The sequence below is a fragment of the Hemiscyllium ocellatum genome, chromosome 12 (assembly GCF_020745735.1).
Source record: "Hemiscyllium ocellatum isolate sHemOce1 chromosome 12, sHemOce1.pat.X.cur, whole genome shotgun sequence".
Classification (NCBI taxonomy): Eukaryota; Metazoa; Chordata; class Chondrichthyes; order Orectolobiformes; family Hemiscylliidae; genus Hemiscyllium; species Hemiscyllium ocellatum.
Genome location: NC_083412.1, coordinates 23,821,068 through 23,843,750, shown reverse-complemented (window position 1 = coordinate 23,843,750; position 22,683 = coordinate 23,821,068). Strand labels below are relative to the sequence as shown.

At 44.3% G+C, this 22,683-nt stretch overlaps 1 protein-coding gene across 1 annotated transcript in view; it reads left to right on the top strand.

Annotated features, from left to right (window-relative positions):
• Nucleotides 1-11,172: 11,172 nt before the first annotated feature.
• dhrs12 (dehydrogenase/reductase (SDR family) member 12) overlaps nucleotides 11,173-22,683 on the top strand; it is a 30,316-nt gene continuing 18,805 nt past the window's right edge. Inside the window, exons 1-5 of the mRNA XM_060833402.1 lie at nucleotides 11,173-11,364; nucleotides 14,554-14,687; nucleotides 16,587-16,669; nucleotides 20,781-20,876; nucleotides 22,413-22,494. Coding sequence (XP_060689385.1) covers nucleotides 11,309-11,364; nucleotides 14,554-14,687; nucleotides 16,587-16,669; nucleotides 20,781-20,876; nucleotides 22,413-22,494 — 451 coding nt within the window. The 5' untranslated portion in view covers nucleotides 11,173-11,308. The remainder of the gene's footprint in view (nucleotides 11,365-14,553; nucleotides 14,688-16,586; nucleotides 16,670-20,780; nucleotides 20,877-22,412; nucleotides 22,495-22,683) is intronic.

Sequence of the window (22,683 nt, the reverse complement as noted above, 5' to 3'; positions counted from 1 at the left end):
GACATGAGCAGTCTTTAGCAGGGAGAATAAAGGAGAATTCTAAAGTTTTCTATAGGTATGTGAGGAATAAAAGGATCACTGGGGTAGGAATAGAGCAGTCAAAGACAGAATGGGAAGTTGTGTGTGGACCCTGTGGAGATCGGAGAGGCGCTAAACAAATATTTCTCATCAGTTTTCATTCAGGAAAAGGAGAATATTGTAGAGGAGAAGAATGAGATATTAGACTAGAAAGGATCGAGGTTAGTAAGGAAGAGATGTTAACAATTCTAGAAGGAATGAAAATAGACAAGTTCCCTGGGCCAGATGAGATTTATCCGAGGATTCTCGGGGAAGTTAGGGAGGAGGTGTTGGAGTCTTTGGCTATGATATTTGAGTCGTCATTGTCTACAGGTTTATTACAGCTGCAAATGTGTTGCTGGTCAAAGCACAGCAGGCCAGGCAGCATCTCAGGAATAGAGAATTCGACGTTTCGAGCATAAGCCCTTCATCAGGAATAAGAGAGAGAGAGCCAAGCAGGCTGAGATAAAAGGTAGGGAGGAGGGACTAGGGGGAGGGGCGATGGAGGTGGGATAGGTGGAAGGAGGTCAAGGTGAGGGTGATAGGCCGGAGTGGGGTGGGGGCGGAGAGGTCAGGAAGAGGAGTGCAGGTTAGGAGGGCGGTGCTGAGTTGAGGGAACCGACTGAGACAAGGTGGGGGGAGGGGAAATGAGGAAGCTGGAGAAATCTGAATTCATACCTTGTGGTTGGAGGGTTCCCAGGCGGAAGATGAGGCGCTCCTCCTCCAGCCGTCGTGTAGTTGTGTTCTGCCGGTGGAGGAGTCCAAGGACCTGCATGTCCTCGGTGGAGTGGGAGGGGGAGTTTGGAGGATTGCAAATGTTGTGTCCTTGTTCAAGAAGGGCAGTAGAGATGATCCAGGTAATTATAGACCAGTGAGCCTTACGTCTGTTGTAGGAAAAGTTTTGGAAAGGATTATAAGCGATAGGACCTATAATTATCCAGCAAGCAACAATTTGATTGCAGATAGTCAACATGGTTTCGACAAGGGCAGGTCATGTCTCACAAACCTCATTGAGTTTTTTGAGAAGGTGATCAAACATGTGGATGAGGGTAGGGCAGTTGACATGGTGTACATGGACTTCTACATGTAGTCTGTTGGAGAAGTGCAGGGGCATGGGATTGAGGGTGATTTAGCAGTTTGGATTAGAAACTGGCTTTCTGTAAGAAAGCAGCGAGTGGTGATTGATGGAAAGTATTCAGCCTGGTGTCCGGTTATTAGTGGTGTGCCACAGGACCTGGTTTGGGACAACTGCTGTTTGTCATTTTCATAAATGACTTGGACACAGGCATAGGCGAATGGGTTAGTAAGCTTGCAGATGACAGTAAAGTCGGTGGAGTAGTGGACAGTTTGGAAGAATGTTACAGGTTGTCGGGGGCTTGGATAAAGTACAGAATTGGGCTGAGAGGTGGCAAATGGAGTTCAATGCAGCTAAATGTGAGGTAATGAACTTTGGGAAGAATAACAGGAAGGCAGAGTACTGGGTCAATGGAAAGATTCTTGGGAGTGTGGATGTGCAGAGGGATCTTGGAGTCCATGTACATAGATCCCTGAAAGTTGCCACCCAGGTTGATAGTGCTGTTAAAAAGGCATACGGTGTGTTAGGTTTTATTGGTAGAGGGATTGAGTTCTGAAGCCATAATGTCATGCTGCAACTATACAAAATGCTAGTGTGGCCTCACTTGGAATATTGTGTACAGTTCTGGTCGCCCCATCACAGGAAGGATGTGGAAGCTTTGGAAAAGGTGCAGAGGAGATTTACCAGGATGGTGCCTGGTCTGGAGGGAAGGTCTTATGAGGAAAGGCTGAGAGACTTGAACCTGTTCTCATTGGAAAGAAGAAGGCTAAGAGGGGACTTGATAGAGACATTCAAATGATCAGAGGATTAGATAGAGTAGACAATTAAAGTCTTTTTTCTACGATGATGACGTCAGCTTGTACAAGGGGGCGTAGCTACAAATTGAGGGGTGGGAGCTTTAAGGTAGGTGTCAGAGGCAGGTTCTTTACACAGAAAGTGTAAGGGTGTGGAATGCCCTACCTGCCAATGTAGTTAACTCAGCCACATTAGGGAGATTTAAACAATCCTTGGATAAGCTCATGGATGATGATAGGATAGTATGGGGATGGGCTTAGATTAGTTCACAGGTCAATGCAAAATCGAACAATGCTTGTTCTGCGCTGTATTGTTCTATGTTCTAAAACCTGTCCACCATCTACAAGGCACAAGTCAGGATTGTAGTGGAATACTGCCCACTTGCCTGGATGGGGACCGTTCCAACAATACTCAAGAAGCTCCACACCATCCAGGACAAAGCAACACATTTGACTGGCAATCTGTCCATCACCTCCAACATTCAAACCCTTCATCACAGTTACACACTGGCAGGATTATCTGCATGACACAGTAACTCACCAAGATCCTTCGGAAGGGTTTGGAGGGATAGGGACCAGGCACTGGCAGGTGGGACTAGATTGGGTCGGGATATCTGGTCAGCATGGATGGGTTGGACTGAAGGGTCTGTTTCTGTACCATATATTTCTATGACCCTCTGACTCTTTCACAGCTGCAACCTCTACTTCCTATAAGCTTGCAAGCTAAAGAAAAATTGTTACTTGCTTTCGAATACAGAAAAAAATCCAAGATGCTGCAGAGAGGTACAAGATGCAAAACAAAAATAGAGACTTGACCAAGAAGGAAGATATTTTACAGAGTACGTACAGCACGGAAATGGGTCAGTCTGAGTAACTGGGCTTTGTCAATCTGCATACTTCACACAAGACCTTCCATTAGCCTGCCCATCCCAACTAACCTTATCAGGAGAACCTTCTATTTGTTGCCTCTCATTCTCCGAAACTCCAATGTGTACAAGCCCCAAGCTATTCAACCTCTCCTCGTAAGACAGTCTGTCTATACCTGGCACCAACCGAGTGAACCTTCTCTGGACTGCCTCCAATGCCAGTCTATCTTTCCTGAGGTAAAGGGGTTCAATACTGTTCGCAGTAAATCAGCCAGTCTTTTTTTTTGTTTGGTTTCCCTCCCCTTTTTGAATAAAGGTGTTAAATTGACAGTTTTCCAATTCTCTGGGATTTTTCCTGAATCTGATCATCCTCGTGTAACCACTGTTTCTGCAGCTACTACTTTTACAACCCGCGGATCCAATCCTTCAGGTCTGGGGTCCTCATGAGCCTTTAGCCCCATTAATTTCCCGAGTGATAGTTATTGGGTCGATTTGCTGACCCCACTCCTCGCTGCCTCCTTTGGCAATTTGGTTAATTTGCATTTTTGGAATATTGTCACTGTCCTCTGCATAAAGACTGATGAAATGTATGCATTTAGCTCTTCTGCTATTTTCTGGTTAACCATTATGATTTCCCCAACCTTGTTATCTGCGGGAAACATAGAACAGGACAGTACAGGCCCTTCGGCCCTTGATGTTGTGCCAACCTTTTATCCTACTCTAAAATCGAACCAACCTTCATTTTACTATCATCCAGGCGCCTATCCAAAAGTCACTAAAATGTTGCTAATGTATCTGACTTCACCACCACTGCTGGCAGTGCACTCCCCGCACCCACCACTCTCTGTGTAAAGAATCCGCCTCTGACATCTCCGCTAAACCTCCAATCACCTTAAAATTATGCCCCCTCATGATAGCCATTTCTGCCCTGGGGAAAAGTCTCTGACTATTCAGTTTACCTACCTCTCATCATCTTGTACACCTCTATCAAGTCACCTCTCATCCTTCTTCACTCCAATGAGAAAAGCCCTAGCTCCCACAACCTTTCTTCATAAGACAGGCCCTACAGTCCAGGCAGCATCTTGGTGGATCTCCTGTGCACCCTCTCTAAAGCTTCCACATCCTTCCTATGATGAGGTGACTAGAACTGAACACAATATTCCAAGTATGGTCTAACCAGGGCTTTATAGAGCTGCAGCATAACCTCGTGGCTTTTAACATTAATCCCCTCCAACACACCAGATGCCTTCTTCACAACCCTATCAACTTGGATGGCAACTTTGAGGGATCTATGGATGTGGACCAAATATCCTTCTGTTCCTCCATATTACCAAGAATCCTGTCTTTAACCCTGTAATCTGCATTCAAATTCGACCTTTCAAAATGAATCACTTCACACTTTTCCAAGTTGAACTCCATCTACCACTTATCAGCCCAGTTCTACATCCTGTTGATGTCCCATTGCAACCCATAACAACCTACACAGTGTCCACAACTCCACCAACTTTCGTGTCATTGGTAAACTTCCTAACCCACTCTTCCACTTCCTCATCCAAGTTATTTATAAAAATCACAAAGAATAGAGGACCCAGAACAGATCCCTGCAGAACACCCTGGTCAGAGGCTGAATACTTTCCATATACTCCCACCCTCTGACTTCTATGGACTAACCAATTCTGTAACCAGACAGCCATATTTCCCTTCTACCTCCTTATTTCCTGAATGAGCCTACCATGGGGAACCTTATCAATCGCCTTGCTAAAATTCAAGTAGTAAAAAGTGAGGTCTGCAGATGCTGGAGATCAGAGCTGAAAATGTGTTGCTGGTTAAAGCACAGCAGGTTAGGCAGCATCCAAGGAACAGGAAATTCGACGTTTCAGGCCAGAGCCCTTCATAAAATTCAAGTACACCACATTCATTGCTCTACCTTCATTAATGTGTTTTATCATATCCTCAAAGAATTCAGTAAGGTTTGTGAGGCATGACCTGCCCCTAACAAAGCCATGCTGACTATCTCGAATCATATTATGGTTTTCCAAGTGATCATAAATTCTGTCTCTCAGAATCCTTTCCAATAATTTGGCTACCACTGATGTAAGACCGACTGCTCTGTAATTCCCAGGATTATCCCTATCCCTTTTCTTGAGCAAGGGAATAACATTTGCCACCCTCCAACATCTAGCACTAATCCAATGGACAATGAGGATGCAAAGATCGTTGCCAAAGCTGCAGCAATCTTTTCCCTTGCTTCCTGTAGTAACCTTGGGTATATCCCATCTGGTGTTGGGGACTTATGCATTCCTATGTTTTTCAAAATTTTCAGGACATCCTCCTTCTTAACATCAACCTATTCGAGCATAACAGCCTGTTTCACACTGTCCTCACAAGTGTCAAGGTCACTCTCAGTAGTAAATGCTGAAGCAAAGTATTCATTAAGTACATCCTCCAACTCCAGGCACAAATTCCCTCCAATACCCCTGATCGACCCAACCCTCACTCTGGCCATCCTCTGGTTCCTCACATAAGTATAGATTATGGGTTTTCCGTAATCCTACCCGCTAAAGCTTTTTCATGACCCCTTTTAGCTCTCCTAAGCCCATTCTTCAGTTCCTTCATGGTTACCTTGTAACCCTCTCAAGCCCTGTCTGATCCTTGCCTCCTCAACCTTAAATAAGCTTCTCTTCTTCCTTTTGACGAGATGTTCCACATTCCTTTGTTGCCCAAGGTTCCTTCACCCTACCATACCTTTTTTATCTCAGTGGGAGAAACCTGTCCAGCAAGTGCTCCCTTAACAACCTCACATTTCTGTTGTGTATTTCCCTTAAAACATCTGTTCCCAATTTAGGTGCCTCTTTCCTGCCTAATAGCATTGTAATTTCCCCTTCTCCCAATTAAATACTTTCTCATACGGTCTTCTCCTATCCCTCTCCATGACTATAGTAAAGGTCAGGGTGTTGTGATCACTACCATCGAAATGCTCTCCCGTCGAGAGATCTGACACCTGACCCGGTTCATTGATGAGCACCAAATCCAATATGGCTTCCCCTCTAATTGGCTGATGTACATGTTGAGTCAGGAATCCTTCCTGGACACACCTGACAAAACTGCTCCATCCAAATTATTTGAACTTAGGAGGTTCCAGTCAGTATTCGGGAAGTTAAATTCACCCATGACAACAACCCTGTTACTTCTGTACCTTTCCAACATCTGCCTCCCAATCTGTGTCGCTGTTGCTATTGGGGAGGGGTCTGTAGAAAACTCCCAATGAAGTGACTGCTCCTATCCTGTTTCTAGCTTCCACTCGTACTGACTCTGTAGACATACCCTCCTTGACAACTTCCCTTTCTGCAGCTGTGATACTATCCCTGATTTGCGATGTCTCTGTTCACTTTGGCCTCCCTTTTCATTTTTATATGTTTAAATAAGCTCTTACTGAATGTTTTTTATTACTTGCAAGTTGGTCACAGTTTATTTTCACTCTATATGTTTTTGTTGGCTTTTAAAATCTCGCTAATTCTTTGGTTTACTTCTACTTTTGTTTTTTTTTTCAGTTTGATCCTATCTTTAAGTTACTTTTTAAAATGTATTCACTTCAGGGACATGAGCATTGCGAGCTGACAGCATTCATTGCCTGTCCTTAGTTGCCCTGGGGAAGGTGGTGGTGAGCTGCTTCTTGAACTGCTGCAGTCCGTGTGCTGTCCTTAGGGAGGGACTTTGACCCAGAGACAGTGAAGGAGTGGCGATATATTTCCAAGTCAGAATGATGAGTGGCTTGGAGGGGAATTAGCAGGTGGTGGTGTTCCCATGTAATTGTTGCCCTTGTCCTTCTAGATGGAAGTGGTCATCAGTTTGGAAGGTGCTGTCTGAGGGTCTTTGGTGAGTTTCTGCCGTGCATCTTATAGATAGTACACACTGCTGCTACTGAGCATCGGTGGTGGAGGGACTGAATGTGTGTGGATGTAGTACCAATTAGGTGAGGACTGCTTTGTCCTGTCAACCTTCTTGAGTGTTGTTGGAACTGCACCCGTCCAGGCAAGTGGGGAGTATTCCACCAGACTCCTTACTTGATTTGCCACATCCTCGAATTCTTCTTAACCAGAATACATCTTTGCTGTGAGTTATAAAGATTCTTAAACATCTGCTGCTGTTCCTCATATGTCTTTTCTGTTGAACATCTTTCCCAATCCATTCCAGCCAACTCAGCCCTCATCCCTATGCAATTGCTCTTGTTGAAGTTAGGACAGTTGTTTCCAGCTCATGAATGCTACATTCTATCATGTTATGGCCTCTGTTCCCTCAGGAAAACACTTCTAAATTGGAGAAAGGCCAATTTTGACGGTATTAGGCAAGAACTTTCAAAAGCTGATGGGGGCAGATGTTCGCAGGTAAAGGGACGTCTAGAAAATGGGAAGCCTTTAGAAATGAGATACGAGAATCCAGAGAAACTATATTCCAGAGAGGAAAGATTGAAAGGTATAGGAAATGCTGGATGACTAAAGAAATTGAGGTTTTGGTTAGGAAAACGAAGGAAGCACATGTCAGGTATACACAGGATAGATCGAGTGAATCCTTAGAAGAGTAGAAAGGCAGTAGGAGTATACTTAAGAAGGAAATCAGGAGGGCAAAAAGGGGACATGAAATAGCTTTGGCAAATAGAGTTAAGGAGAATCCAAAGGGTGTTTATAAATACATTAAGGACAAAAGGGTAACTATGGAGAGAATAGGGCCCCTCAAAGATCAGCAAGGCGGCCTTTGTGTGGAGCCACAGAAAATGGGGGAGATACAAAACAAGTATTTTGCATCAGTATTTACTGTGGAAAAGGACATGGAAGATATAGAATGTAGGGAAATAAATGATAACATCTATGGTGGCATGGTGGCTCAGTGGTTAGCACTGCTGCCTCATAGCACCAGGGTCCCACGTTCGATTCTAGCCTTGGGCGACTGTCTGTGTGGAGTTTGTACATTCTCCCCGTGTCTGCTGAGGTTTCCTCCGGGTGCTCCAGTTTCCTCCCACAGTCCAACGATGTGCAGGTTAGGTGAACTGGCCATGCTAAATTGCCCATAGTGTTAGGTGCATTAGTCAGAGGGAAATGGGTCTGGGTGGGTTACTCTTCGGAGGGTCCGTGTGGACTTGTTGGGCCAAAGGGAATCCGCACTGTAGGGAATCTAATCTTGAAAAATGTCCACATTACAGAGGAGCAAATGCTGGATGTCTTGAAATGCATAAAAGTGGATAAATTCCCAGCACTTGATCAAGTGTACTCTAGAACTCTGTGGGAAGTTAAGGAAGTGATTGCTGGGCCTCTTACTGAGTTATTTGTATCATCGATAGTCACAGGTGAGGTGTCAGAAGACTGGAGGTTGGCAAACATGGTGCCACTGTTTAAGAAGGGCAGTAAAGACAAGCCAGGGAACTACAGACCGGTGAGCCTGACCTCGGTGGTGGGCAAGTTGTTGAAGGGAATCCTGAGGGATAAGATGTACCTGTATTTGGAAAGGCAAGGACTGATTAGGGATAGTCAACATGGCTTTGTCCATGAGAAATCATGTCTCACAAACTGGATTGAGATTTTTGAAGCAGTAACAAAGAGAACTGATGAGAGCAGAACGATAGATGTGATCTATATGGACTTCAGTACGGCATTCGACAAGGTTCCCCATGGGAGACTGATTAGCAAGGTTAGATCTCATGAAATACAGGGAGAACTAGCCATTTGGATACAGAACTGGCTCAAAGGTAGAAGATAGAGGATGGTGGTGGAGGGTTGACCATGGAATGATTATTGGGAAAAAAAACCCATCTAGCTCACTCACAATCTGCCATTCTGACCTACATGTGACTCCAGACCCACAGCAATATGGTTGACTCTGAACTGCACTCTGCACAAATAGGGATGGATAATAAATGCTGGCCTGGCCGTAATGCTTGCGTCCTGTGAGTGAATAAAACATTGAAGAAATGAGGCGAAAATGAGGACTGCAGATGCTGGAGATCAGAGTCAAGATTAGTGTGGTGCTGGAAAAGCACAGCAGGTCAGGCAGCATCTGAAGAGCAAGAAAATCGACGTTTCGGGCAAAAGCCCTTTATTACCATTCCTGATGAAGGGCTTTTGCCCGAAATGTCAATTTTCCTGCTCCTCGGATGCTGCCTGACCCATTGAAGAAAAGCTTTGTCTTTTAAACATTTGTTCTCCATTTGATTCTATTTGCAGTTTTTTCATGTTTGTTCACGTTATCCCTTCACATTCTGGGTAGCATTATCAAAATAATTGTCCTGTGATGCCCAAATCTTGGTGCTTTGTAACCCTGCAAGCCCCCTCTCCTCTCCTCGTAATTAGTTGGTAGGATTGGCCAGGATGCTGGTCCCAGCACTGTTCAATGAAGCTGGTCTGACTGTAAAAGCCAACCAGTCCCTCCACGCTTCCCCAACCCCAGCTCTTCGAACAAGCCTGCTGTTGGAATTTTGCATTATGTCATTTTGATCCCTGGGAAGTAAAACGTCCAAGACGCTACATCAATGCATGTTATTTTTCTGGACACAAGTGATTGGGGGATGTGGTTCCTGGAAATATAGAACAAAAAACAGTATAGCACAGGAAGAGGCCCTTCAGCCCTCCAAGCCTGCATTGATACATTTTGCCCTTTGTATTTGTCCAGGTATTGAGTCTGCTTCCACCACTTCCTCTGGCAGCACATTCCAGGCTCTCACCACCCTTTGTGTGAAAAACCTGCCTCACACATCTCTTTTAAATATCACCCCTGCACTTTGACCTGTGTCCCCTAGTAATTGACCACTCTGCCCTGGGAAAAAGCCTCACACTTACCACTCCATCTATGCCATTCACAATCTCGTAAACTTCTATTAAGTCACTCCTGAACCTCCTGCATTCCTACCTCCTCAGGTCCACGTAGACAACCTTAACCACTGTTTCCTCATCAACCATCTTTGTCACCTCCTCAAAAACTCGATTCAGTTACTGAGGCATGACCTCCCCCGCACAAAACCAAGCTGCCATTTGTTAGTAAGTCCATTTGCTTCGAGATCCCTATAGATCTTGTCCTTGAAAGTCTTTTCCAATTATTTCCTTACCATCAACGTGAGGCTCACAGGCCTGGATTTTCCAGGATTATCCCTGTTATCCTTCCACATTGGCTACTTTCCAATCGTCTGGGCCCTAGCCTGTGGCCAAAGAGGATACAAAGATATCTGTCAATGATCCAGCAGTTTGTCCTCTTGCCTCCTTCACTATTCTGGGCTGGACCCCATCAGGAGCCGGGAACTTATCTACCTTAATACTTTTTTAAGATGCACAACTCCTCTTCCTCTTTAATAGCAACTTGGCTTAGAATTTCAACACTCCTTTTCTTGAGACCATCCTCCGCCATTGCCTTTTCATGGTATATACTGACACAAAGTATTCAATTCGGACCCTCACCTATCTCTTCTGGCTCCTTTGCCCTTCAGTGGGCCAACCCTTTCCCTGGATTACCCTCTTGCTTTTTATATGTGTGAAAAACACCTTGGGATCCTCCTTAACCCTGTTTTGCTAATGACTTCTCATGACCCCCTTTATCCCTTCTAATTCCTTGTTTAAGTTCTTTTCTACTTTCCTTGTATACATCAAGGGCTTCATCAGTTCCTATCTTCTGAGACCTTGTGTATTTTTCCTGTTTCTTTTTGATCAAAATCGTAACATCCCTGGTCATCCAAAGTTCAGGTAACTTGCTGTACCTATCCTTCAATCCTGCAGGAGCGTCTCACTCCTGAACTCTCATCAACCGCTGTTTGAAATATTCCCAAATGTCCAATGTGGATTTCCTCTCAGACAGTCACCTCCAGTCAACACTCTCCTGATCCTGCCTAATACTGTTGTCCTTAACCTTGACCCAGTTTAACACATTCATTGGAGGATTTCTGTTATCCTGACCCAAGGATTTCTTAAAACTCATGGTATCATGGTCACTACTACCAAAGTGCTCCTTCAGTGAAACTTGACTCAGCTGGCTGGGCTCATTTCCCACAACCAGGTCCAGTATAGCCCCTTCCCTGGTTGGACTGTTTACATACTGTCAAGAAACCCTCCTGAATTAATCCTAACACCCGTGTATTCCCCCCAACCCCATCCCTCGGTTACAGTTAAGGCATGAGAATGAAAATGACAACAACTTTGTTTTGTGCGAGTTTTTTTAAAAAAAAATAAAAACACCCCTGTTTGTTCACAGCTGTGGTTTGATCCTTATTTCCCTGAATGATTTGGGGACAATTCCTGTTTACAAATGTTGACCTTCAGGGTGAGCTGTTGGAGTTTGACGAACGGGTCGGCGCTTATCAAATGCAGATGCAGCTGGCAAGTTGTTGTTGTCGTCTTCCCATGTTTCTTCCGGAAGGTGAATGCGGACTGGTGGACGAGAGAAAGGCAAGACGGCTGTGCTGAACACAGAATTGGGACATGAAGGTGGTAGCTCAGTAAACGGGGAAGGAGGAGGAGGAGGTGGAGAGGGCGCCGCTGACCATGTCCCTATACAGGAACACCGTGTGGTTTCTCAAGGGCATGCGTGAGTACACCAAGTGAGTACCGATCGCTAATCGCCTCCACCCACCCCGGCCACTCAGCCCATATTGTCAGCCGGGGAGACCGGTTTCTGACTTTGCTTTGAGTATTTCTTGCAAAAAGGGAGGATTTGAGAGTAGCGGGTCCAGTGGGGCATTGCAAGATGAAGGCGATAGATTACAACGATATTTCCCCCCCCCCCCCCCCCCCGTTATTGCATAAACTCCAGGACGAGGTTACATAAGTTAGGGCTGGGTCCTTTGCAAATGCAGAAAAAAGTTACCAAGGCTCTTTAATCTAGGGGGGTGAGGGAGATTGTGTACCGTACTAATGTTAAAATAAACATTTCTTTTTTAAAAAATAAAATCATAGTAAAGACGAGAACCAATGTCAAAAGTCCAATTAATGCAGTATATCATTACGTTGGAGAGCCCCCTTTCTGGATACTGCATCCATTTAGATCAAAGTTAATAATCACACAACACCACGTTAGTCCAACAGGTTTAATTGGAAGCATGAGGTAAAAACAATGACTGCAGATGCTGGAAACCAGATTCTGGATCAGTGGTGCTGGAAAAGCACAGCAGTTCAGGCAGCATCCGAGGAGCAGGAAAATCGACGTTCCGGGCTGAAGCCCTTCATCAGGAATAAGGGCTTCAGCCCGGAACGTCGCTTTCGCTGCTCCTTGGTTGCTGCCTTAATTGGAAGCACACTAACTTAACATCAGTTGTGCAAGGGACAGGCTCTGACAGCGTGAGACTGGGGCAATCTGTAAAGTTTACTGGGAGTTGTAGTTTTGTTTCTTCTTTGCCTGCTTCCTGAAACTGACCAAACTCTGAGATGTACGGCATAGAAACAGACCCTTCGGTCCAATGCGTCCATGCCGACCAGATATCAGAAATTAATCTAGATCAACTTGCCAGCACCTGGCCCATATCCCTCTAAACCCTTCCTATTCCTATACCCATCCAGATGCCTTTTAAATGTTGCAGTTGTAACAGCCTCCACCACTTCCTCTGACAGCTCATCCCATATAAATGTGTGAAATAGTTCCCCTTTAGGTCCCTTTTATACCTTTCACCCTAAACCTTTGTTCTGGACTCCTCTGTCCCAGGGAAAAATGAACTTGGTTATTTACCCTATCCGTGCCCATTGTCCAAAACTAATCTTAGTCACAGCAATCATTTTGGTCGATCTTTAAATGTAAATTAATTCAATAAAAAACATCTGAGAGCATTGAAAGTTCTGAAGATTTGAGGTGACAGAAGCAAGACATTATTGCTCCAGAGAGGGAAAATAGCGGTAAGCCAACAAAGTAACACTAGGAAGTAAACATGTTAGTTGTACTAGCATACTGTTCTAAGCTTTGCAGTTAGCTCAGCTGGGTAAAAACAAGGGCTTTTGCCTGAAATGTCAATTTTACTGCTGCTCGGATGCTGCCTGAACTGCTGTGCTTTTCCAGCACCACGAATCCAAAAGCTAGCTGGCTGGATGGCTGGTTTGCAATATCAGCAAGTTCAGTTCCCACACCGGCTGAGATTGCTGTGATAATTCCACCTTAAGATGTGGAAACCCTTAGGTTGAAAACTACCATCTGTTGTCTCTCTCTTTTCTCTCTCTCTCATTTAGAGTCAGAGAGAGAGAGAATGGTGATCTTACCTTGACCTGTTCTGAGGTATACAAACCAAATCCGAGCAGTTTTACTGTTTTCTTTTCACTCCTGGGGTTGAGCAGTGATGCTGTAATTGATAGGAATTAGTGTCTATAACACAGTGATGACCACACCTGAAAGAAGATTTGAATCTAAAACCAAAAATGGTACGAGTTAAAATTTTCATTGCATTTGTCTGAGCCTGGATGCACTTAGTGACTAAGCAGTAGTCCTACAAGGAAATAAATAATGTAATGCTGCGATTCCTATGGGTTGGAAGTCGTGACTTCTGTCATTTCTTTAGTTCTATAAATGTTGAAAGAAAGCCCATGACATTTGCAGGCCTGTAGTTACATGCTGTCCTTTAGCATTTATGATGCCATGTTAGGATAAACAAGACCCCAAGTCACGAGGTGCCAGTGTTTTTCAACATTAACCATATTATTAATCTTCATGGTCCCGTTTCCTATCACCAGACTATTGTTAAAGAATGCACATACAAAATTTAGTCAATGGGCATGAATTAATGCGTCCTGGATCTCAGCAGGTAACGAAACAGCAGTCAGCTAAATTGCCCTCTGATGCATTAAACCATAAAGCATTCTGGGAATAAGTGACCTAACTATTTGGTTTATTTCTAGCCCACAGTACAAATCTGTACACAGTGCAAAGTTATATATCGGTCAATAGAAAACAAAAACTCTCATTGTGTGAGATGAAACCAAGTCCTAGCATGAAAGAGGAAAGTAACTTATGAGTTCTTCTACAGATGGATTTGAATCCTCATGGAATGTTGATGCTTGTCAATTAGTTTTGGAGAGGATTAGTATCTGTTTGGGGAATGTGGATTCCCCAAATTAAGAATGGCGTTAAAGTAGTGGAAAGAATATCCAGCAGATGTTGAGGCTGTGCTTAGTTGATCCATAACCTTTCCATTTTTTTAAAAACATGTAGTCCCAGTACCAAGAGTAGCTGCAAAAGCATCACCCAATTCTTGGTCTTAACTGCAACTACCATTCACTCTGTAGCTAAATGGACACCAGTTCGTAAGCATGTCATGGCTTTACCATTTCACTACAAGTGCATGGAGGCAAAGTTCCCCAAATTGGGGGTAAAAAAACAAATGAATGACAGAACCTTTCTTGGGGCAAGATGTTATTGACATGACCCAAAGCTGCCTCTGTCCATTTGATGACCCAGGCTTTCCCAAGGCTCACAAACCTATGGGGCCTACATTCTCTTGATCAGACTTGTTACTGTAACCCTCATTGTGTGTGAGGCAGTGAGGTTATCAGTCTTACTCCTTATTGAAATTGGTATTGTCTGAATAAGGTCCCACTCCCAAAGCCATTGTCTTACACTGGGGTGACCTTTATTCAATCTGTAACAGCCCAGCTGCTGATGTTGAGAAGCTGTCAGCTGCGAGAGGAGGGTTGTATATTTTAACATGGAGCCTGCTTTCGGGATATTCTGTATTGGCTGTGTGTGTGTGGGATGAAACACTGAGCTAGTTCAATCCTATTCATCATACTTTGTTTTGGTTTGTGCCCTGCAGGAGTGGATATGAAGCTGCCGCACAACAATTTGACCCAAAGGACCTCGATGTTGATGTGTCCAGAAGGTGCTTCCTGATCACTGGAGCTAACAGCGGGATTGGTAAGGTCACAGCACTGGAAATTGCAAAACGGGGTGAGTATTCCCATAATCCAGCCTGATTCTGGCTGGGCCAGTTCTGAGATAACTTCATGTCCTTGTTGTAGTGTGTGTGGTTAGCCTCAAAGCAAGCGTTGCTAGATATTTACACTCAGCACAGGAACACCTACTCTGACCATGGGTCGTCTTCAACAGAGCTTCGAGCAAGAGAGAGAGAGATTTGCAGCATCTTTTCAGACTTGTTCCAAAGTGCTTCACTGTCAATGAAACCGTTCAGTGTGTAGTTACTGCCCTGAACTGGGCCATGCAATCTCCTTTTCCAATTTCGGTCTCTCCTAAGGGTGCTTTCCTGCATTTTAACCATCCATTTCCCAGCTGCTCATCTTCTGTCTCATGGAGGTTTGTACCCAGGAGCAAGGAGGACACTTGCAAAATTAGTCAGATTGAGTGGAATGCCGTGGAATTTCCTGCTCAGGAATGGAGCTCCGAGGTGACAGGAGTGGGAGCGGTTTCACAGGAATGCACAGCCTGTCCTTGGTAAAGTGACTGTTTCCCATGGGCTAGTATCAATCCCAGGGGATTTCACAATGAAGAGCACTGCAGCTGAGTTCAGGTTTTGGTTACTAAGATCCATGAGATGGAAGATGAGCAACTGGAGTTCAGCAGTGTTGCAGAGGGATAAAATTCTGGACTTGAGAGCGAGAATGCTTCATTAGGCCTTCTGTTTTGTCCCCCCTTTAGTGATCAGCTTGCGTCCACGTTGGCAGAGCTTACACTCTCCGAACAATTGTTCCCTCCAAACAATTATCAGTCACTGTATTTTTAAAAAAAAAATCATTCATGGGATGAGGGCGTTGCTGGCCAGGTCAGCGTGTATTGCCCAGAGGGCCGTTAAGAGTCTACATTGCCATGGGTCTGTAGTCACGTGTAGGCCAGACTGGGGAAGGACTGAAGTTTCCTCCCCTAAAGGACTGCAGTAAACCAGCTGGGTTATTTCCCTTTGACAACAGAGTCATGGGACTCCCGTCATTTGACTCTTATTTCCAGGCTTTTATTGCTGTGGAGGGATTCGAACCTGAGTCCCCAGGAAGTTACCTGGGGATGTAGATTAACAGTCGGGTGATAATCCCACTAGGCCATCACCTCCCCATGCTCAATGTGAGGCTGCTGGGCTCCAAGACCTCCTTCCTAAAACCCTTATCTTCTGTCCAGTCGGCTTTTGACCTCTCTGTTCCCCTCTCCTGTTCGATGATTTTTCCCTTTCTGTTTTTGGAAATGAACTACTCTGACATGTTTTCTTGAAGTTTAAGTGCACGATAGAAATGCAAGTTACTTGCTGCTTTATTTTAAACAGCAATGATGAATTACATGACTTGCAAATGTTAACCACTGTTTGTACTAAATAGTGAAAGGCATATGAACTAAGTGGAGCTTTACAGTGAATGAGACAATCAAAAGTCCTAATACACGGAGTCTTAGACAGTGAAAAGGTTAAATCTGCATCGTGTTAGGTTAATTTGAAACTGAATGGAATTGTTTATTACATTTTCAAGTGGAGGGCTAATCACTGAGTGCAATAATGCTATTTTTATAACTTTAGGTTCATTCAAATTTCAGCACCTTTGAAGACCAAGTATATCGGATGTTGTTAAGAGGTTGTAAAATTTTGACCTTAAATTGGAAACATAGCTTGACTGGTTGAAGCAAGTTCTTGTGAGCTATAAGACTGCAGTATTCAGTTGCCGTCTGTGAATGTATTCACATGGTAGAGATGGGCTCATGGGTACAGTGTTGAAATGGGATAAATTGTCATTTGTGAAGCACTTTTCTCAATTGTCATGGATGGAAAAGGTACAAGGATCCCAGGATAACACTTTTATCAGGTAATCTGATTTGCTGAATATTTCATTTAATAAAAGCCTTGGCTTTTCTCAGGTGGAGTCGTTCACCTTGTTTGTCGAAACAAAGAGCGAGCTGAACAGGCCAAAGCTGAGATTGTGAAGGAGACGGGAAATGAGGTAAAGGGGTTGTTTCTGAATAGCTTTGGGAGGACTGTGGCCTTTTTGCGGCTGACGACTTCCTTTTGTTGGTTTAAAATGTACTCTGTGCTTGTGGAGATGGTAAGGACTTGCTGCCTGGTCCTAGTTGTCCTGAGACAGTACTGGTGGTGGCCATCGCCTACTGGACCATTTGGGCCCAACTAAATGACCACTTCTCCTTCATGGCACCTATCATTGGAAATCACCACTTTATTACCAGCACCAGATTACCTAGCTCCTGCTCAGGTTGTTACCCCTGCGATAGACCAGAATGTGAACTTGTGGGATAACTGTAAAGTGCTGGAAAAACTCAGCAGAGGTTATCCTTGGAGAGTCACATCAGACTCGAAACATGACCTCTGTTCCACCTCTCCCCGCAGCTGCTGCCAGAGTCTAGGCAAAAGTGAGGACAGCAGATGCTGGAGATCAGAGTCAAGATCAGAGTGGTGCTGGGAAAGCACAGCCGGTCAGGCAGCATCCGAGGAGCAGGAGAATCGACGTTTCGGGCAAACGCCCTTCATCAGGAATGATGCCAGAGCTGCTGAGTTTCTCCAGCACTTTCTGCTTTTATTTCCTATCTGCAGCATTTTGCGTTTTATTTTTGGATGTACGTGTGGTCCTCCTGATGGTCACTTTTTAAACAAAGAAATAGAAGAATGTGCACCTGACGATTGTGAAACCCCTCGGAGCTACTTGTAAGGTAGGCCCGTGGGGCAGGCCGTTGAGATTTATACAGGTCCCAGGAACAATAGTGAGAAAAATAGAGAGGAAGTACAGTCATCTGCTTTCATGATGGGGACACTGTAAATGGTGGCTAGATTTCAGCCTCCTATCCAGTCAAGCCCAGTCATGAAGAATGGAACTCCTTCGCCAGTACTTGACAAGGCTTTTACACCCCGTCCACCCCCATCCCCCAAAAAAAGATGCCCATCATTTCATTGCTGTTCATTGGACCTTGTATGTCAATAGATTTCTGTTTTTGCTTACCAAACAGCAACTAAGGTATTAAAAGAATTGACCTGGGACATCCTGAGGTGCTTTACAAATACGTGTTCATTCTTTGCTCTGCTGGGTAGGTGATGGTCTAGAGGTATTATTGTTGGACTGTTAATCCACAGACCCAGGTAACATTCTGGGGAACTGGGTTCAAATCTTGCTACGACAAATGGTGGAATTTGAATTCCATAAAAGTCTGGAATGAAAAGTAATGATGGCCATGAATCGATTGTCAGGAAAAACCCATCCTGTTTCACTAATGTCCTTTAGGGAAGGAAACTGCTGTCCTTACCTGATCTGGCCCACATGTGACTCCACACTCACAGCAATATGGTTGATTCTGAACTGCCCCCTGAAAATAAATGCAGGCAGCCAGCGATGCCCTCAATCAGTGAATGAAGAGGAAAGAAAATCCATTTGACCACTTGTTTTACATGCAGTAAATTACTTCAGCGTAGTTCTTGTTGTTATCTTGGTAACAGCTGCTAATTTGCATCTTCAAGCTCCCAAAATCCACAATGAAATAAATGACCGGATGGTTTGGTCTGGTGATGTTTATTCAAAGGATAAATAACATGGGGGAAAGCTTCTATGCCCTTTTTTCTGAGACTGCTTAGCATCTCATCAAAACAAACATACTCAGGCAGGTCAGTGCTCCCTCAGTACTGCACTGCAGTGTTCGTGTACATTGACTGTGGGAGTGTACGGAGTGGGAAGTCAATCCACTCGGAGGCAAGAGATGCACTGGTAAGACATAACTGATGTGGATCAGGAGGCATGACAAAACGTTGCTCGGAAAGCTGAGCTGCAGTTGCTGAGAGAAAGTTTTAAGGAGGGGTGGTCGGAGGATTAAACTGGAGCATTCATCACTGTTGGATGGAAGGTGACACAAGGCAAACTATCATCCCACTCCAGCGCTTGTCCACATTCCTTCCCCATGGAACTTGCCAACAGTGGAAACCAAATATAGTCTAATGTGGTCAGCATGGACGAGTTGGACTGAAGGGTCTGTGCTATGTGATTCTATGGTAGCTATGATGTGGAAGTGCCCGTGCACACTATACCAGTTGTCTTGTGATCATACTCCATGGCTACCTGATGAAGGAGCAGTGCTCTGAAAGCTAGTACTTACAAATAAACCTGTTGGACTGTACCTGGTGTTGTGTGATTTTTAACTGATTCTATGGTGGCACTGAATCTTGTTTGCTTGGTGTTGTGTTGCAGTACCATTGACTCACACATGGTGGCTCTCTTGAGCCAGTACCAGCCAAGCAGCTTCACCCTCACAACATCCCCAGTATGAACAGCAGTCACAGTAAAAGCAGACCAACTCTCAATAGTTCCTGATGAAGGGCTTATACCAGAAACATCAATTCTCCTGCTCCCCGGATGCTGCCTGACCTGCTGTGCTTTTCCAGCACCACACTTTTCGACTCTGATCTGCAGTCTTCACTTTCTCCGATTCTCAATAGTTTGTAAACCTATTTGCCTTCAACCTGCACGGTGCAATATTCGTGTATAAATGTTGAACAGGTTTATCAGAAAACTGTCTCTGACGTTTTACTGCAAATGTTGACCCTTTCCCTTTTTTTTTGGTGGGTGGAGAAGAGGGAGAGCAGTTTCAGATGTTTATGATGATGACAGCTTATGATAAATCATACAATAACACAATTTAAAAAGAAATATCGTGTAATATTATGCTAAATGGATATGTTTAATCTCATATTCCATTGATGGATCCCTCACTATTTAACGAGCAGCGTGCATTTGTTTAGCACTTGATAAAACGACCGCAGTTGAAATTTAATGTGGGTAAATGCAACGTCATCCATTTTAGACCGAAGGTCTGAGTGTTTCCTGAGAGACGGGGAGCTATGGAACATCAGTGAGGGGTTTTGTGCAAGATATTTCCCCAAATCCTGCTCCACAGGGAGTGTTATCACACAAAATGTGACACTGAGCAACATGAGAGGACTTTTGGTTGGCTGACTGAAAGCTTCACGGAACTTCGTAACAAAAGAATGAGAGATGGAGATACTTTTTAGGGAGTAATTCCACAGTTTAGCATCTGGCATTGAATGCACATCCATCAATGGTGGAGCGAGAAAAATCAGGCATACAAAAGAGGCCCGAAGCACAAAGGAATAGAGTCATAGAGATGTACAGCGCGGATACAGACCCTTTGGTCCAACCCGTCCATGCCGACCAGATATCCCAACCCAATCTAGTCCCACCTGCCAGCACCCGGCCCATATCCCACCAAACCCTTCCTATTCATATACCCATCCAAATGCCTTTTAAATGTTGCAATTGTACCAGCCTCCACCACTTCCTCTGGTAGATCATTCCATACACACACCACCCTCTGGGTGAAAAAGTTGTCCCTTAGGTCTCTTTTGTATCTTTCCCCTCTCACCTTAAAACTATGCCCTCTAGTTCTGGACTCCCCCACCCAGGGAAAAGACTTTGCCTATTTACCCTATCTATGCCCCTCATAATTTTGTAAACCTCTATAAGGTCACCCCTCGGCCTCCAACACTCCAGGGAAAACAGCCCCAGCCTGTTCAGCCTTTCCCTGTAGCTCAAATCCTCCAACCCCAGCAATATCCTTGTAAATCTTTTCTGAACTCTTTCGAGTTTCGCAACATCTTTCCGATAGGAAGGAGACCAGAATTGCACGCAATATTCCAACAGTGGCCTAACCAATGACTTGTACAGCCGCAACATGACCTCCTAAGAGGGTTGTAGACCTGGAAGAGATTTGAGAGATAGGGAGGTGCAAGGGCATGGATGGATTTGAAAACGGATAAAAATGATGAATTTGATGCTGGAATCAATGTGGGTTAGTGAGCACTTGAGAAGAATGATATGGCATACAACATGTTATACCCAACATTGGGTTTCTTTATTAAACAACAGAGCTGTTCCTCAAAGCTTATTCCTTTCACTAGGTGTTAGGCTGCTGGTGGGGTTGGTATATCTGTACTGAACCTGATATCCCGTAACCAAGTCGAGTTACTGTACAAGAAAGTTGGATTTGGAGGCAATTGGTTTCAATTGCAACATTGACTTTATCTTTTGTTTTTCTTCAAAGGAGATTTTTGTCCATGTTCTTGATATGTCACAGCCCAAAATGATCTGGGAGTTTGCAGATGAATTCCAACAATCAAATGACAAACTGAACGTGTTGGTGAGTTTTTTGTTTGGAAGCTTTCTTCGCAATAGTCTGCAGCTTTTGCTGTTAAAGGAAAATCAGGTTTTCTTTGAGGTGAAAATGTTTGATTTCACATCAGAGGAAGCAGGTAGCCAGCGGTAATGGAAACATGAAACATGTATCTGACTCTACTACCACTGCTGGCAGTGCGCCCCTACACCCATCACTCTCTGTGGAAAGCAGTGACCTCTGACATCTCCCTTCTTCCAATCACCTTAAAGTTATGCCCCCTTTGTGATAGCCATTTCTGCCCTGGGAAGAGTCTCTGACTGTTCACTCTATCTATACCTCTCACCATCTTGTCCACCTCTTTCAAGTCACCTCTCATCCTTCTTCACTCCAGTGAGAAAAAGCCCTAGCTCCCTCAACCTTTCTTCATCAGACATGCCCTCCAGTCCAGGCAGCAGCCTGGTAAATATTCAACTGTGCAGAAATTCAACAACTTATTAAAACAACATTGGTTCCCATAGTCAAGGAAAGGCTTATGATTCATTAAATAAAATTTTGATTTAATTGGAGTAGTTACTCACCTTGGTGGAGTCAGGGCAGGGATGGGGGCATTTACAAACTAGGTGGATAAAACGACAATCGTGCTGGAGTTCCCTGGGAATGCAAAGATTCCCACTTTACTCCAAAGGTCTGCCTGCTTTCATGGTGTGAGCAGCTGGGAGCTGTGGAGGAGTATGTGATTTAAGAGCTCATGTAAAAATCCACTAAAATCTGAAAGAAGAAAAATACCGTCAAAGGCTGGTAAGATGTTAGCCTGGACTTTAAGGGGTTGGACTATAAAGTGGTAGAAATTGTATTAAAGCTGAATGGAGCTATTGTTAAACCCCACTGCGATACTTCACCCAGCTCTGTGAACTGCATGTAGGGGTGAAGGACAGTTTCACACCCAGCCAGAAAGAGGTACACTGAGGACAGGTTACATCCAGGGTGGATATATAATTAAGGCACCGATCTGAGGACAGGTTACATCCAGGGTGGATATATAATTAAGGCACCGATCTGAGGACAGGTTACATCCAGGGTGGATATATAATTAAGGCACCGATCTGTCACAGTCTAATTGAATAACAGGGCAGGGTTGAACAGATCAGAAACAGATCAGAACAGATTGATGCTGCCTGACCTGCTGCACTTTTCCAGCAACACATTTTCAGCTCTGATCTCCAGCATCTGCAGTCCTCACTTTCTCCTCCATGGTTGAACAGATGGTTGGATAAGAATTGGAGTATATTCTTATCTCTAATTCTGTCCAGCAAGTAAATGTCGCTTTGAGCTTTAAGATAGAATCAGAATTTGTGATAATAAGCATGGAAGTCTTGATGGGTTGAAACTGGAATTGGTCGTGATTGGTACAGATATAATGGCCAAACAGGCCCTTCTGTGTTGGGACTGCAGTCTACACAGAAAACTAGCCTTTAATCTGTGAATTCCGGTATTAAACATGTCGATAATGGTTTGAATATCGGGAAGACAAGTTAATATTTGTTTCACAATCTTTGCTAGATCAATAATGCGGGGTGTATGGTCAATCAGAGAGAGCTGACTGCTGATCAATTAGAAACAAACTTTGCCACCAATACGCTGGGTAAGTTATGCATTTTCTACTGTGAGTGATTTTGGTTTATGTCCTCCTTCACTGACCATAACACTCAGGGTATTGTGTTTTCTGACCACCACTGCAAAGATTTTCCGGGCTACTTATGGAAGGAGGCGTCCAGATGAGTGCCTGAACACTATTTGCTTCACTCTCCACACCACTCTGAATTGGGTATGG